The sequence below is a fragment of the Orcinus orca genome, chromosome 12, assembly GCF_937001465.1.
Source record: "Orcinus orca chromosome 12, mOrcOrc1.1, whole genome shotgun sequence".
NCBI lineage: Eukaryota > Metazoa > Chordata > Mammalia > Artiodactyla > Delphinidae > Orcinus > Orcinus orca.
The window spans coordinates 26636070-26654489 of record NC_064570.1 but is presented as its reverse complement, the minus strand read 5'-3'; the positions used below and the strand labels follow the sequence as shown (position 1 = coordinate 26654489).

The 18420-nt window shown below is 42.1% G+C and overlaps 1 protein-coding gene across 5 annotated transcripts in view; it reads right to left on the bottom strand.

Annotated features, from left to right (window-relative positions):
* Positions 1-18420, bottom strand: part of MAP7 (microtubule associated protein 7) — a 166371-nt gene that overhangs the window by 128635 nt on the left and 19316 nt on the right. Inside the window, exon 1 of one of the 5 annotated variants that reach the window (XM_049695582.1) lies at positions 14447-14848. The exons of 1 other annotated variant lie outside the window; for it this stretch is intronic. In XM_049695582.1, coding sequence (XP_049551539.1) covers positions 14447-14579 — 133 coding nt within the window. In that variant the 5' untranslated portion in view covers positions 14580-14848. Of the gene's footprint in view, positions 1-14446; positions 14849-18420 lie in introns of those variants that run through there. 3 more of the 5 variants (XM_049695580.1, XM_033406529.2, XM_033406531.2) reach the window with 3 other exon arrangements.

The following is an 18420-nucleotide window of genomic DNA, read 5'->3' as shown; positions in this document are numbered from 1 at the left end:
AAGGTGCCTTATGGATGGAGGTGGCACCTATGCAGGTGGCCTTGTTTGTGAGCACATCAGACACCCCCTGGGAAATACCCAAAATTTTGAAAATGGTACTTTGTGGGGGCCAAGGGGTCCTGAATCAATGAGTTAGAGCAATGACCAAGGCAATTTTAAATTATAATAAGAATTATACTTCGGTTGATATGATTATAAGTACAGCCCTCCTCCCAGAAATGCAGAGTGATATAGATAGAAAGCACAGAATATCACTTCGCCGCTCCGGAAAATAAGGCAACCGTACAATGTATCATGACATGTGGTTGAGCTGAGAGCATTACTGAAGTCTCCAGACCAGCAGTCTACAAGTCTAAGCTTCCTCTTGTTACTAAAATAGCCTCCACAATAATAAAAGAAAACCCACAGTCATGTACAGCTAACTCCCTACCTTTTAATTATTCATGTTAATACCTTGTATTTGTAGAGTTTATACTTCATAAATGTTAATCAGACCCAAGGATTACACGAATAATGGAAACCTGCAAATAATTACCAAATCAGATTTTAAACAATGTTTTCAATACATGCTCTCCCCAGAAATCTCCCCCAAACACAGCCTTTACCCTCCCCCGCACTTACATTCTTCCTCCTAAAAGAAATCTTAGTATAATTAGTCTTATCAAGAAAGCCAACTTAACTTTTATATACTTTGCTTCTTCTCTGGCAATGTAATAGTAGTGATACTGAATGACCAAAAGGGAGAAGCAATGAGAAGAGAAAACCAAAAGGCTCAGGCCTGCAAACAAGATGCACTTGTTTGAAAAGGGGAATCTGAAACCTAGCTCTAAGGCCCAGCCACTCTTTCAATGGAGATGATAATTGCCTTCCCTCCAGCTCTGCAGGGTGGTGGTACCATCTGCTTCCTCCCCCAGTGACTCAGTATACCTGCCAAGAACAATGAGCTTCAACCCAGATTACTGATGCAGTGGTTTCCCTGTCCTCCCTCGGCGGGAGGCGGGGGGCGCAGGGTGGGGAACCCCACAAACAATGCCATTATTTAAAAAAATCTACATTAGCCAATGTCTGATTTTGCTAATTAAAATCGAATACCATGTTCATACCTATCCAACTGGCAAAAATCAAAATGGCCTACTAAATCCAGTCTAAGTGAGGATATGGGGAAATGTGCCTCTCATATACTGTAGGTGGACTTAATGCTGATAAAATTGTTTAGGAAAGCAGTTTGGCATGTGAAAATGCACATATCATTTCCAGGAATCTACAGAGACACTTTTGCATATGCCCAAGGAGAAGTTTATAAATGGTTATTATAGCATGATTTGTAGTAGAGACAAGGCAAAAAACACAAAATTCTCATCAACTTCTCCATCGGTCAGTTGGGGAATAGTACACTGCAGTAAAGTCACATTAGAGAATTAAACTGTGGTAAAGTCACATTACAGAATTCTACTCAGCAGTTAAAACAAATTATATTGATCGTTTTTGGATAGCTCTTTCAAAATTTGAGTGAGGGGAAAAGTACGAGGTAGCAAACTGATACATTAATATGATTTATATAGATTTAAATACACGCACGATATTTATAGATATATACATGTAGTAAAAGTACAGAAACAGACTGGAAGAGTGCATGTTATTTCCCTGAAGGGGAAAAGGAAGGCAGGGAGCAGAAGACGACAGGACCATGGAAGGATGCATAGGAAACTATGACATTAGCTATAATATTTAATTTATATTTCCCCAAATTATGTATTTTAATATAAAACATTTAAATATTTTTTAAATGGTCTGGGATTGGTATCTGGATATTTATTATGTGAACTTACAACGACATGTAAGGTGAAAATGAGTTGGGCCGCCAAGCCAACAAGTAGTATCTTCCTGAGTATTGTTCTAAGAACAATGCATTACATTTTGAAACACACTCTCGTGTCCTCATTTTTGTGCAGCTGACAGGAGAGCACTGAATGGCTAACAATGTTGTCATCAAGGTAATTGTCAAGGATAGCGAGTTTCAATAAAAATATTTGCTATAGGTATACATTCACTAGGTATCTGACATTATTTTCAAGTTATTAAAAAACCAAACGTAGAAGAAAAATCATCTTTAATTATATAATTAATTATCGGAGCAGATGCAACCTTGTTTTGACTGCCGAGTCTCCCAAAATTTAAGAGTCTTAGCAGAAATGCTGGTTTCTCAGAACTATTAAGATAAAGCCATCGGGACTTCCCTGGTGGTGCAGTGATTAAGAATCCACCTGCCGGGCTTCCCTCGTGGTGCAGTGGTTGAGACTCTGCCTGCCAATGCAGGGGACACGGGTTCGAGCCCTGGTCTGGGAAGATCCCACGTGCCGCGGAGCAACTAGGCCCGTGAGCCGCAACTACTGAGCCTGCGCGTCTGGAGCCTGTGCTCCGCAACAAGAGAGGCCGCGATAGTGAGAGGCCCGCGCACCACGATGAAGAGTGGCCCCCGCTTGCAGCAACTAGAGAAAGCCCTCGCACAGAAACGAAGACCCAACACAGCCAAAAGTAAATAGATACGTAAAATTAAAAAGTAACTGTACCATTTAAAAAAAAAAAGAATCCACCTGCCAATGCAGGGGACATGGGTTCAAGTCCTGGTCCGGGAAGATCCCACATGCCGCGGAGCAACTAAGCCTGTGCGCCACAACTACTGAAGCCTGCACGCCTAGAGCCCATGCTCCACAACAAGAGAAGCTCTACAATGAGAAGCTCGTACACCGCAATGAAGAGTAGCCCCTGCTCACCACAACTAGAGAAAGCCCGCATGCAGCAATGAAGACCCAACACAGTCAAAAATAATTAATTAACTTAAAAAAAAAAAGATAAAGCCATCGAACGAAGAAAAATTTCCAAATAACCTTCGTGGCCACTCACCTGCCAGCGTATTAGTGCCAGGCACAGTTACGAGCACTTTTGACACATTATCCCACTTAATCCTTAATAACCCTATGAGAAAGGTGTCACTATTATCCCTGGTTTTTAGATGAAGCAAGTAGTCACAATATTAAGTCCCTTGCTGAAGTATACAGTTCAGAGGTGGCAAAACTGGCTCCAGAGTCCAAGTTATTAATCCTACACCGTGTTGCCTCCAAGAGAACATGACGACACAGCTCAGACGTGAGCGATCAACATTTGAGCAGCATTCAACTGCTCAATTCAACATTTACTTTAACATACAATCCCCAATTTAAAATTTCAGAGATGCTTCTAGGACACTGACACCTGACTAGCTCATTGTACCAGTCAGAATATTTGGTTTTCACCAGGGACTGCATTATCAAAGACCTGTCACACCACTGGAAATAGGAAGCATCCCTGCAGATGTAAGAAGGATCTCTCCATCAGCATTTGTAAAAGGAAATTAATTCTGCTCCACCTTTTGACGGACTGCAGATCGAGAATGCTGAATTTCGGCACCAGCATATCCTGCCACCCTAACTATCCTAAGCTATGAACTGACCCATATTCTTGCTATGGCTTCATACAGAGATGCCTGCATTCTTTCAATCAACATCCTAGAAGAATGAACACTAAGCCTCAGGGCCACAGGGGTGGAAACAGACAATGCTAAACGCTACAGATTTGTCCAGGATGAACTATTAATCATAGCCCAAGACGGTTTTATTATTTATTTTTTCTACTTTAACTTTCACACTAAAACATCACAGTAAAGTGTTAAAATAAAATATGCTAGAGGGGGCTTTCCTGGTGGCGCAGTGGTTGAGAGTCCGCCTGCCAATGAAGGAGATGCAGGTTCGTACCTCGGTCCGAGAGGATCCCACCTGCCGCGGAGCGGCTGGGCCCGTGAGCCATGGCCCCTGAGCCTGCGCGTCCGGAGCATGTGCTCTGCAACGGGAGAGGCCACAACAGTGAGAGGCCCGCGTTCCGCAAGAACAAAAAAAAAGAAAAAAGAAAAATATGCTAGAGGAAAACTGAAAGCCACATATTCAGCCAAGAAATTTCCTATTACCTAGAGTCATTAATCTTGGGGGAAAAAAAAATCAAATCTACGACACTAGAAATGACTAGGTAGACCGCCACTGCAATGGTTATGAGAGTACGTCAGAAGAAAGGAATTCAAGAAACACTAAAAGCCCTGAATTAAAATTTGCTTATTTTATTGATGTACAGTTGATTTACAATGTTGTGTTAATTTCTGGTATATAGCAAATTGATTCCGTTTTATATATATATATATATATATATATATATATATATATATATATACATACACATTCTTTTTCATATTCTTTTCCATTATGGTTTATCACAGGATAAAACGCTTTGCTTCTTAACAAATGACCTGCCATAGTATGGCCTCATTCTTTACCCTTGTTCTCTCGAAGTAATAAGGCATAGACCAGTGATTGTATTAACTTGCTCACGAGGCACCTACAGTTGTAATGATCCACAAGAAATGACCAAGAAATCCTCAGATGTGGCCTGGAACATTCAATTTATTTTCCTCTTACATATAATGCCTCACCAAAAAATCATGCTGCTGGCCACATGGCTGAGTCATCCTTTGACACTCGGGATTTAGTTAAATCCAATGTTGGTGGGCAACAGCCCTTTTAAACTTTACCTTCTTCCTTCTTCAAAATCATATCAAATGAGGGGACTTCCCTGGCAGTCCAGTGGTTAAGAGTCTGTGCTTCCACTGCAGAGGGCACGGGTCTGATCACTGGTCAGGGAACTAAGATACCACATGCCGTGCGGTGCGGCCAAAAAAAAAAAAAAAAAAAGCCAAATGAAAACAGAAGTTCCTTCTTCTTTTTTCTATTATTGAGTTTTAATCAGAATAATACAAGCTATATGCCTTTCTACTTATTTTCTCCCTCTATTCAAGACAGTAAATTATGATGTAGAAGCTAACATATTCACAGCAAAGTGGCAGAAAATGTTAGATGTTAAGAGTGAGAGGTAGAGTGGATGAGACACGGGGTGAATACCAGCTGTGATGTGATTTGACTAAAACGATTGTCCAGCAGCAATAAGGGCTCATCTGATGGTGAGAGAACAGGAAGGTGGAACAGACCTGAGCACTTTCACATAGCAGTCGGTAGCCCTAAAGAAGAAGAGGCCATTCAAGGATACTCAGCCGGCAAAGAAGGCCCAGGCATCATTGCAAGTGCATCGTTGAAATGGTTACCCATGAGCCCCAGGCTTGAAAAGAAGGCAAGTGAGCTGGAAGGGTACTAATAACTGTAAGGACACAGAGGGTTCGGGAGCCTAGGGGTCATGCAGACGGTGATGGGTTTGGAAGGTGTGAGGCTGTGTGTCAGGTAGAAGGATGAGCTCACATATCTGGAAAAACCACATTGTCTAGCATGGGGTAGGCACAAAATCAGTGTTTGCTGAATCTGAAGTTTGTGGGTGCCTAGGGGAATTTCTGAGTTCATGATATTGTAGGTGGAGCGGTAACAAGTCCCAGCATAGACTTACACTGCTGGCTGGTTAGCTAAACGGAGTGAACTGAAGGCCATGGAGCAAAGCAGATGTCCATGTCATTGCCACTTGTGGCAGTGGAGTGAAGATGGCTTTGAAGTCACCTGAATTGTGAGATAATGTAAAGTTGATTGATGACTGGAAGCATTGACTCAAGTGGCCAGTTTGGAATTGCATTCATAATTCATGCTGGGGTTAATATAACTGTATTCTAGACTACTAGATGGGTAAAGGGAAGGTATAGGGTAATGCACACCACCAAGCAAGAATTAGGAGAAAGGTTTACTATAGTGTCAGAAGAATCAGCAGTAACAAAATTGTTAAAAAAAAAAAAAAAAAGAGATACTGAAGCAAGTCAGGGTAAAAACCCAGAGCGCGGAGGTTTTGAATCCAAACGTCTCAGTTGCTACTTTGCATCTTTATATGTTGCTGACCGAAAGGTCTGCACCAGGAACCATCTACCCACAAAGAATCTGTTTTTCTGGGTCTTGCGGGGGCGGGGGGAAAGGATGATGCAGACATGATTTATTTTTATAATAATAAAAGAGAGGCATAAAAGGATATTTCTGAGGACGGCTTAATGAGATGCACCAAAATGGGTCGGGGACCAGCAGGCACATGACTAGGAACACACCGGACTGCTAAGTTAACAGAGGCTCTGGTCTCCGAGATGCTTCCTGCTCCACAAAGGAGCAGGCACGAGCCGTAGACACTACTTGTCAAAAAGCTCAGGGAGGGTTTAAGTCAATGATGATTTGTTTCTTATGTCATTTCCCCCCGGCTTGCAACTTAGGCTTACAGTCATGATAGTGAATTTCAATTGTTCCAAAGTAAGGTAAATGCTTTTAACACTTCAAACGTGGCAATAATGAGTATATACTGCAAACTAAAATGAATTATTTTATGATGAGCTTTTGGCAGGTCAAGGAAAGATGACGGTAGAAGGTGCTTCTGGAATGGTTTTACACTGGAATTTGGTCCAAGTTAGTCACTGCAATAGCTGCAGACTCAGTCACAACTCTTAGTTGTCCTAGCAGAAAAGTAACAGGTCACTCTGCATGAAGGCTAGTGGACAAATGTCTTTAATACGAAGTCACTGTCTTATCACCAGGCAGGGTGATAATTGATCTGTTATCTCTGTTTGCCAGATTCAAAGCCAAGTCCTGGACCTCGGAATGTTCCGAGGCCTGAACAGACAGTCTCTCCCAGCTGTGCTCCCTCATTTTCTCTGGCTGGTGGTGCCAGTGTGTCAATCTCTAATCAGTCATGTGACAAATATTTAGGGATCTTCAACTATGTACTAGGCCTTGTATAGGTGCTAGGGATACAGTATAAATGAAACAGTTACACTCACTGCCTGCTCAGAGCTTAGTCTAGTTGCGGAGACAGACATTAAACAACTACTTGGCAAACAATCTACAATTTGGTTGGAGCGAGAAAGGACAAGTCCCAGATCCTGCGAGAGCCTAGCACACAGGACCTCGCCTGATCTCTTAAGGAAATGACATTTAAACTGAAGGACAGGAACTTCCCTGGTGGCACAGTGGTTAAGACTCCGAGCTCCCAATGCAGGGGGCCTGGGTTCGATCCCTGGTCAGGGAACTAGATCTGACATGCATGCCACAACTAAGAGTTCTCATGCCACAACTAAGGAGCCCTCAAGCCACAACTAGGGAGCACACCTGTCACAACTAAGCCCTGGCACAACCAAATAAATAAAATAAATATTTTTTAAAAATTAAAAAAATAGGGCTTCCCTGGTGGCGCAGTTGTTGAGAGTCTGCCTGCCAATGCAGGGGACACGGGTTCATGCCCCGGTCTGGGAAGATCCCACATGCTGCGGAGCGGCTGGGCCTGTGAGCCGTGGCCGCTGAGCCTACGCGTCCGGAGCCTGTGCTCCGCAACGGGAGAGGCCACAACAGTGAGAGGCCCGCATACCGCAAAAAAAATAAAAAAATAAAATAAAAAAATAAAAAAATAAACTGAAGGACAAGCAGGAGTCAACCAGGTATCGCGAAGTGGAGGGGGGAGGAGAAGCAGAAGCCACAACAGGTAGAGAAGAGGGCTCTGCCTCAGCGCACAAAGACCCACCAGCAAGTGCATTTAGTAACAGCAGCCGTAACATCCAACTAGTGCTTTCACCAAACGTTCGCCACACTTACTGCCGACTGACTAGTGAACGAAACAAGACTACCACAGAGAAATAAAAGTATTAAAATAAAAGCAACCTAGAACAAGTCTTGGTACTGAAAATACGCATATAGGAAAAGAAAAACGACACACATAAAGCTGACAGCCCCACATGTGAGTTTCTACAACCTAAGTCACTGGTAAAAACCTGCCCACAAGTCTAGGACATTTCCATCAAGCAATTCACACACACACACACACACACACACACACACACACTGGAAGGAAAAATAAATAAAACTGCCAGTTATAAGGAAAAATTTTCCTTTTGATTGGTTTCCATGACGGCAGAGGATCATTGCTATTGTTGCCTTGAACGAGGCAGACCAGGAGCTTTCCACTGATCCCGATGAAGAAGAGGTACACACCCTCTTAATTGTATTTGAAATAATAAATGATCTGACATAATGGCAATTTACTTCCTTCACTTAACACGACAAAATTACAGGGTATCGCGATGAGTAATCTACCTAACATGTGGTATATCTGATCCACGTGAATAAACACAGGAGAGTGATCCAGTCACATATGCCTATTGTGGGAGAGGGACTAAAAAGGCCTCAGAGAGGCAGGCCTCTTGGAAACTTTTCACAAGCAAGTTAAAAGGTAGGAGATTAGACTAGAGAAAATCTCTTTCTGATAGAGACTGATGAGGGTGCCTGAAAAGACAAGCATGATGGTCTTTTTGCTAGGCCATTCCCCCAAGAGAACATGTTGGTAGAAGTTACCAGAAAATGTGGGACATATGACTACAAATTACCATTTCTGTAACTCTCATTTAATGAGCCCCATTTATTTCCCAGAGAGTATGCTAAGTATTGTACTTATGTCATCTCTAATCCTCACCACCACCCACGACTATCATTTTCTTTAACACCTTTATTAGAGTATAATTGCTTTACAATGTGTTAGTTTCTGCTTTATGACAAAGTGAATCAGCTATACATATACATATATCCCCATCTCCCCTCCCTCTTGCGTCTCCCTCCTGCACTCCCTATCCCACCCGTCTAGGTGGTCACAAAGCACCGAGCTGATCTCCCTGTGCTATGCGGCTGCTTCCCACTAGCTATCTATTTCACATTTGGTAGTATACATAAGTGTGACTATCATTTTAATAATTTCACTTTACAGCTGAGTAACTGAGGGTTGGAAATAACGAGGTTAAATAAAAGTAACTTACCTATTTTCACACTTGATCAAAACTGTGAAAATAATTTTCCTTGGTCTATACTCCTAAGCTCCATTCTCATTTCACATCCCACATTGGACCTAGGATGGTAAATTCTTTGGAATCTGGGCAAAATCTTTTAGAATTCTCTCTCTAACAAATCAATGCTGGGCATATAGTCTTAAAAATAGGACTTGAACCTTATAGTCAGCAAAGATATTCAGTGGTGCTCTGGGAATTATTTCAAACACAAGGTCTTACGTCCACTTGTGATACACTTTGGGCCTTTGTATCTGGATCTGAAGTATAAGGGGGTATGACTTGCCTTTTGAAGCTGGCAAATCTAGAACATAAACCTAACACACAGAGGGTCTGATATAAATGGGGCTCTTTCTAAAAGCTTATAAAATCTGAGAATTAAGAGGGACTCTCTCAAAATTACCTCTGCTGCTGTGAAGGTATTAGTTTCTGCTAAAAATCTGGTCAAGGTGCCTGCAAGTAACCTGGAAAATTTTTGGTAGCAAAGGATTAAAGTTGCTCCTTGAAACATGCTGATGTTAGTGGAAATGGATACTCAAGTCAACCTTCCAATAAATAAGGTCTAAGATTTATCAGCTGGGAGATCCCCACCAAATATGTGTTTATGCTTCCTATGGTTGGAGCAGTCAGCTAAATTTTAGCCCCACTGATAACAGCTCTTGAAACAGGCACCCAATTTTTAAGCCTATTAGTTTTATAGAGCAAAACAAATTCCATTATATGTAGTACCTCACTGTACAAAAAAAACGTGGTTAGGTACAGGTTAAGTTGTGTTCCACTAGTACGCAGTGATCCATATGTTAATTTCTACTTCTAGAATACAGAATACCTGAAAGACAGCTACTTACTCACAGATATTTATGAGAATCCAGTGTGTGCAAGCCATACATTAGATGTTGTGATCCTTGTTCCTGATATCCTCTGTTCTTTTTTAAAAATATAAATGCTTCGAATAAAACATTGTATTTAGGGTCTTTTAAGAAATACAAGTTATACCAATCAATCTAAGATTTTCTCCTCATAATAGAGATCTTTGATATTATTGTTCTTCTAACCTATACTTTTGCCTCACTTGCTGCAAAATTCTATGGTTAAAACCTTTTGCCTAGTCTTGAAATGGCACAAATAAGGACACTGGGAACTGGACAAGGATCCAAGTCCTACGGAACAAAAGAGGAAAAGAAACGAGGAAATGTGTGAGAATGACTCTTGAGTGGCATTCACACTTCTTAACATAACACTCCTCCTTGAAAAGAAAAAGACTCAGGACTTAACAAAGAGGACATTACAAAGAGGTGCTAGATCACCACCTATCCAACAGGAATATAAACGGTAAATGCTAGATTGTATTTCATTTGGAAACTTTAACTGACAGAAATTCTACCTTTACAGTGGATAAGTCAAAAGAAGAGGAGTCACTGCAGGCTCCATCAATACACATTTTAACCCAATGTGGGGGGGAGAGGGAGAACATAGTCTGTCAGAACTACTGTGTCCTGATTTCAAGGAGAAATGTTTATTTCTTTACATTCTAACCTGCAATTAGCTAACAAAAGAGGCAGAGGCATTAACCTAGTTATTAACAAAGTAGTCAATTGATTCCACCTTGTAAACATATACTTTCATTTTTTTCAAAGAAAATGATGAATACTATGATGGAAAACAACAGAACAGCAGAATCCCTAGTACACGATTAGACAAATGCAGTGTGGTAGAGAATAATACAATTGACACATCAGACACATCCAAACATAGCACTGTCTCTTTCAAAGTAGTTACCTTGGAAGGACAATTCTAATACCATCAACACTTCTTAAAATTCCTATGTTAGTAAGACCTTTAAGAACCAGAGAAAATTATTTCTGAATGTTAAATTTACCTCCATTCAATAGCTTTCCCTGCACTCTACAAAGTACTTATGAAGAGGAGTAGTCCTGGCCCTTAAGCAGCTTACAGTCTAGAAAAGGGCATGGACGTATGCAGAGATAATTTCATTACCCTGTCAACCCTTCCTCTGATTTCAGTTTATATTCTTGCATTATTTGTACATACCTGTCTTCTCCTACTAGACAGTTAAACACTTCTGAGAGCAGAAACCATGTCAATTATCTTTGCGTCACTTCCACAATGCCCAGCAGAGTAATCTGCACAGAGCACTTAACAAATATTGGTTTAGGGAGAAAATGTCATATTACTTAATAATCACACTGTACTCAGCAAAACTCATCATAAGGCAGGTTTGCCTTGACACCTATTCAATGGCATTTAGTCACTGCAATACCTAAACAATCTCTCCTAAGCAAGTTATACAGTCAGCATTACACTGAGGCTTGGGTTCTGAGGTGTAAGAGCAATAGCATACGCCCAGCTCACTCTCAATTACTAAGTGTTATATGTCAATAATAACCAGGCACGTAAAACATTCATATTGCTACTGATCACATGGGAGAGAAATCTCTCCTTTAATAGTTGATCTAGTCTACCAGCTAACCAAACTACTGTCTGACCCCATCAGGCAATTTTGAAGCCACCGTTGGGAGTCCAGATGGTAAATGACATTTTCCTTCCCACTGAGTTCATTATGATGGTTTTCTAACAGTAGAGTACCTGGAAAGATGCTACTGTCATTAACCCAGGGTAATCCCGGATAGCAGCATTTAGCTTATTCAATTTAGATAGCAAGCTTCTCTGTTCCTGGTAATGATAGAACAAAGATACTAAGCATGAAAACCAGGTTTGAGACACGGTTAGGTGATTAGACCATGGAGTAAGCAGGAAAAACACCCCAAATTTTTGATTGCTTATCTCAATAGTCAGACATAAAAGATAACCTGTATGTCATCCAGCTATGATGCTTTGGAAATAATTTAGAAAATAGGAGTTCATTAAAAGTTGCAAAAGATGGTATAGGCAACTAGTGACTGGTAAGAATAACAGAGCAGGCAATGACATCTAAGTGGAAAAGGAAAAATGAAATTGTCTGAAAATCCAGGTTAATGTGCTACCTTGCAGAGAACAGGCTGCCTGCTAGACGATGCCCTTCTTAATAACTGCATTCATTTCAGGACCGACCATATCTGGCAGCAGGAAGCAGTCAAGGATGGACAAAGCAAAGAGGACACAAATTCAGAAAGTCACAGCTCTATGGACTAGAACTGTGTTGTCCAATAAAGTAGCCACTAGCCACATGTGGCTATATTTAAATTTAACTGAAAGTAATTAAAATTTTAAAAATCAGTTTGCCAGGTATAATAGCCATATTGCAAGTGCTCCTAGCCACGTGGGGCTAGTGGTTATCATACTGGACAAGTGCAGACGCAGAATATTTCCATCACTGTCCTGATGTACAAAGCTAGACTTGAAAGTGAGCATTCCTATTGCTCCTATAGACCTGATGAGAAATTCAGAATCAAAGCCAATAGTCTTCACCATCAAGAATATTAGAGGGGCTTCCCTGGTGGCGCAGTGGTTGAGAGCCCGCCTGCCGATGTGGGGGACACGGGTTCTTGCCCCGGTCCGGGAAGATCCCACGTGCCGCGGAGCGTCTGGGCCCATGAGCCATGGCCGCTGAGCCTGCGCGTCCGGAGCCTGTGCTCCGCAAAGGGAGAGGCCACAACAGTGAGAGGCCCGCGTACCACACACACAAAAAAAGAATATTAGAGATACCCAAGGTGCTTTATCTGCTTATTTTATTGAATGTGTCCATAAATTAGAGACATTTGGGGATATACAGAAAGTCTGGATATCCTTATCAGCACAGGGCTTTTTTCCCCTACTCTTCTGCCTCCGCCCCCCTGCCCTTGGTGTGGGGAAAGGTAGAAAAAGCAAAATGGTAGGGGATCAGAAAACTCCTTGATTTAAGTCTTTTATCCAAGGAGTTGCATAAACTGTCAAAACCAAACAGATTTTTAGAAGCACCGACTCCCCCCAGCCCTCTTTCCTTAAAAAAAAAAAAAAAAAAAAAAAAAGCTAGAGGCAACTGAAAAGAACCTTTCAGAGATAGAAGAGGAATTCAAGAGAATTACTAAGGACAAAATGGATGGCTATCCTAAATTACTGTTCCAGGACACCCAAGGAAAAAGTGCCTCAAATCAAGAACAATATTTCCAAAACTACACAGTGGCCAGGATTCAACAAATCCACATTAATTTTAAAAGTTACCAAGTCCTAGAAGGCCAAATGATTTGCTACTAACAATTTAAAGTATTGAGTTCTCATCAAGAGAACACCCTGGTTCAACATCTAATTCATGGGCAAATAAAAGAATCGCCTAAGTCACCTTCCAGTTAGAGCATCAACAGATGCCTGAGGTGGGTTGGTCCTCAGACAGAAGCAATGTCTGACAGTAAAATAAAATCAACTACAGTAATAAGACTCTACTTATTAGAACTTCCCTGTATACAGTCTTTTAAAAATGAAGTAAAAATATACTTTTGGATTTAAACTAGAGAGTTTCAATTATATTTAATAAAAGCAAACAGATACACTACAGAACCAGGAGAGAGAGAGAGACAGTCATCTTCAGACACTGCATTCTATGTAAACACTCATTCTATCATGGCTCAAATATTTGCTTGCTACTTTGCCATGCTACTGCTCTGTGCCACACTGAGGAAAATGGGATCTCTCAGTGATAGAACAATTTGAATGTGAGCTAAAATGTAATCAGCACGTCGGCAGCAACAAAACTGATAACCTATCAGCTTAAGAACAGCTCATATATAGTTTGGGAAGGGGGTTGCAAGAATCCGGATACTGGAAAACTTAAAATGTAAGCCTTAAAGCCCTTCTTCAAAAATGCATGACGTTGCTGATCATTGCAGCCCTGGCAGGGTGGCCATGAGACAGCGCTAAAGATGATGCAGTACGTGGGGACCAGAGAAGCCGGCGAGCTGCTGCTGGATTTCACCCTCATGAAAGGACAGCACATGAAACGGTCCTCTCCTTCCTGTAGCCAGCCCATCTCCACCTCTATACAGATGTAGCAGAGTTGCCATCAGAAGTTATAAAACCTCACGGTCCCCTCCCTGCTCCCCAGCTTTTACCCCCACAGTCGTGCTCAGTGTTTGTTTTCCTCCTCTCTCAGCACTTCAAAATAGAAAAGGGGGTAATATCTTGACCCACTGCCCATGGAAAGGCTGCACTCTTAGGTCACTCTATCCAACTCATCCCTCTTGAGGAACTCACCTCATTAAACAGAAATCACCTGATGCACCTATGGAAGGTGAGGAGAGGTTCATTTAAACCTTGATAACTCATATTCCCTCCTCCTGATGAGGACAGCCATTGGCAACTGTTTAAGTGAAGATTAAAGCTCTCTAGGCCAAGAAAGCAGCCTGGGTCAAAAAGGCAGCTGATCTGAAAGCTACCAAATCTGCAAAATCTGTTCCCCGTTTCATGCATACACAGCCCTACAGAGTGTATAAATACCACCAGCAAACTGTGCTAGGAGATCACCAGCACTCCACGCAGTGTGTACCCCGAGCATAGTTGAGAAAATGTGTTACAGAGAGCGTGGGAAACGGGGGCTGTCTCCGGCTCTGACCAAAGGGTAGGGCTAATGCATACCTTCTGGTCTTCTGGAATTCCCATTCTTTTGCTGTTCATCTTCCTCATTAATGGTGAATAAGCCAAGGGGGACTGGCCTTGCATGGGTCTTCTTCAGTCTCTCTTGTCGGAAAGCTGTAGCTGATCCAGGCATACCGCTGCTACTTGTTTTTTAATTATTAGTACATCAAAACTATATGCTTATATAATTGCAGCTCCCAGGAAGCTGCTAGTTTCTAAGCTGCCGGTTCATTTGAGCACTTGTAATAGATCCCCTATGGGTAAACAGTGTGCAAACAGCTGACAGATACTACCAGCCTCTTGGCAACTGAGGCCCCACAGTTCCCCCTCACCTAGCAGCACCCCGCCTCCTCTGCAAGCCCCCTCCCATTTACCCCTCACAGGCACATGTGCTGGCTCAAGCTCGCTCACACACACACACACACACACACACACACACACACTCTGTCTCTCTGTCTCTCTCCTTCCAGAAAGGCACGCAGGTCGGATGCTTCCCCCCACTGCCTAACCTGCTCAATCAGATCCCAGCTTCTCCCTCCTGCTGCGGCACCTTTTCCCAATCTTCTTTTCCTGCTACGGCACAGTAAAATATTCAGCACACACAGCACAGAAGGGAAAATAGGAGATGCTGCCGTTAACAGTTGCCCTGACAACCCTGACTTATCCTAATCAAGGAGGGCTGGGAGCGGCTCCATCTCCCCGGTGGAGCCGCCAGCCTGCCGGGATGCTGGTCCTGGGAACTTGCCAGCAGAGGGTTACAGCGTGAGGCGAGCAGCCCAGCCGCTGGGCAGCTCCCTCTTCCAGTCGGCGGCCGGAGTAGCAGGAGGGGAGGAAAATGCAGTTTTGCTTGCACAGGCAGCAGTGGACCCCAGCTGGGAGAAAGGGGCTCAAGGCAAGACGGCGTTTTCTTCTTTTGGGGGGCCAGGTTTTCCATCGTGATAACGATTGCGAGCCCCTGGATAAATGAAGGCATGGTTGGTACCCCACAGCTCGCTTCACACTCAGTAACACATCCCAGTTTCCCTGACATTCTTACAACCCCAGAGTCTGTATAAACGCAGGCTTGGTGGCAACTGTCCTGAGGACCAGTGCGGCCCTGTACCCAAGACCCTCCAGGGAAGAGAACTGTGCCTGTTCTCACAGAGACCACAATCTGGAATACCCCTTCTGCAAGTCTAGCCGAAAGGACAGAAATGAGACACTACGATCCTCCAATGGGAAAAAAGCTGCCTTGATTATATCCAGCAAACTCCCCCCAGTGCCCACTGCTCTGGGCGAGTCCCTAACAGCAATGCTGAGCAAGTCTCAACACTTGACCCGATTTTAGTTCTTTTCTGGACTGATTTCTCCAAAGCACACCATCAAGTGATTATTGTTTTCTCCTGAAATAAGCTTTCTCACTTTATAAGACTCTCCATTTCTAGGCTGCCTAAAATGTATACTGTCTGCAAAAAACCCTAAGTATACAAGAAATGACACTAAAAAGTCAACCTCCAAATTAAGAAAATAATCTTTGTTCCTTTTGTTTCTGCCTTTTAATCAAATTCAAGTCAGCTTAGAAAGTCCAAAGCAATCCTCTTGCTCCCAGCCCACTCTTATTTTTTTCTCAATCCTTAAACTTATCCAAGAGGGGACGCAGGGACTTTGAGGCGAGGTAAATATCCTCTCTAAATCCTTTGCATGGAAGAGCAACTTCAGACAATTCACTATCCTCTCGGTACCTCAGTTTTCTCTGTAAAATTGCGGTGATGACATTTCTCTCACAGGATTAGGGGCAAGGATTGAATGATGGTGGCGCTATCGCAGTGAGAAGTGCTTAATAAATACCAGCTGCTTTAATTACATCTTAGAATACATTGTTGTAACTAGTTCATTTTTGCTTCATAATTATTTAAGGTGTTTCCAGTTCAACTGTCAACTCCATCAAGGGACACTTCTGCTTTTTATCTACTTATACTGCCCAGTCTCGGACTGGAAAGGTACTAAACGGTTAGCAAATCCCTGCTGGAAAAAAATAGATAAATCTTCAGAAATCTTTCCCTGCAAAGGCTGGGAGATTTAATTAAGTCAACATGTTTAGATTTGTGGCTTAGAGAAACACAGGAAATTTCATATATGGAGTTTATTTAAAATCATGTTAACCTGTGATGTAGGCATTTGGAATAAAAGACTGGGAAACGAGCTGAATGGGTCTGAGAAGGCATCTGAATCAGCATCATTTTACACACAAAGAGGCTGAGGCCCACGAAGTGAAGTTTCTTGCCCAAGTCAAATGTTAGTTGGCAGTAAGTCTACGATGAAAATTTAGATTCTCTTCTTCCTACTCCAGTTCTTCTCCTTCTGACAAATACTTGGCCTACAAGGTTTAGAATCCTAGACCCCTCTTCAACTTCTACAGAGATGGCAAGATGTGGAGAGGAAAGGAAAGGGAGGATCCATGCCTTGAAATAAACAGTGGATACAAACTGGTTAATGTATTTCCATAACCTTCTGTAACTGGTAAACTTTTTTCTGAATTAAATAATTTTTTATTTCCTATTTATTTTTCTTTAATCAGATGATCAATAAACACAGGCCAATTATCACACATAAACATATTTATGAAATATTTTCAAATCTACTTTAGTTTCTTTTATTTCTAGAGAATCAGGCTAGCACTTACAAAAGCAACATACACACAAAGTATAGTTGAAACTAGCTTTTGGTAGAGAAAATGAAAATCAGTGTCTTGGGCAAATAACAGATTTCATTCAGAAATATTCCTCATCCAAGTAAAGCTAACAGCTTCTGATCATCTCCATTGAGTTTAATAAAAGTACTACTGAAAGAAATCAAGAAAAAGGACCTTTTTCTCCACCTTCCAAATAAAAAAATGAAAATGATAATATTTATACATTGTCCTAGGATGACAACAAAAATCCTTCCCAAGAGAGGTTTTTGAAAGGCAAAGTGGGCGCTCAAATTCAAATGACCTCTGCAGAAGATGTCCATTCCATTACTTTCAAGGATGGCCTCAGTCATTTTATGGAGAAATGCAACAGCAAAGCAAATACTACTTAGCGTTTAAGTTGTCCAGACAAGATTACAAATTTCGGGAAGGAGTGCTCCTTGAGGTCTGTGGCTGCACTCAAGGCACCCAGCAGAATGAAGGTCCCGGGGAAGAGAGATCACAGGACAGCCCAGCTCTACCACCCAGTCCAGGCAATCAATGGTTTTCCGCTTCTGTTAACTTCAGTGGAATACCCCTCAGTGACACAGACCGAATTTTTCATGCTCTAGCCTGAGGGTCTCCTGGAGAATTTTGATTTGTCTCAAAATCTGAAAACCACCAAAATGGCTGTTTTGCTTTGTTTTTAAAAGAATACGAGTTATACTTAAAATCACTTATTGGGGGAAACGAAAGGCTACCAAAGGAGGTCAGAGGTTGCCACCATCATGTAACCCATAAGGCAAGGAAGCCTCAAGAACAGGAATATAATAGCCCATCATCTGGGAACATGTTCAACTTTATGTCTGACGCTGTGCTAGGTGCGTTAGATATGTTATCTTTGTTAGTTACAATAACCCCAAGAGAGAGGAGTCACCACCTGACAGATCAGGAAACTGAGGCTTGAGAGGTTCAAGTTAACACAGCTAGTTAAATCACCGGGTCAGGATTAAACCTAGGCCCATCTGCTCTAACGCCAAGATGCTTTCATCCTGCTGCCCTGTCAATCCTGACTCCAGCACCAACTAACTGCATCTCAGTCACAGCTGGGACTAGTCACAGGGAAGCAAACAGCTCAAGATCAAATAATCATAATAAAGGATTCTTTTCCTACCCATGAAGTACACATTTCTTACCTCATTTAAGACATATGAAAACATTTGAGATTAGTTTCTTAAATGCTCAAACCCAGCCTTTAACAGATACAGGGGTTAAGTTATATATTCCAGGACTGCTGTGGCTTGATCCCTGTAGGGGCAGAGCTTGG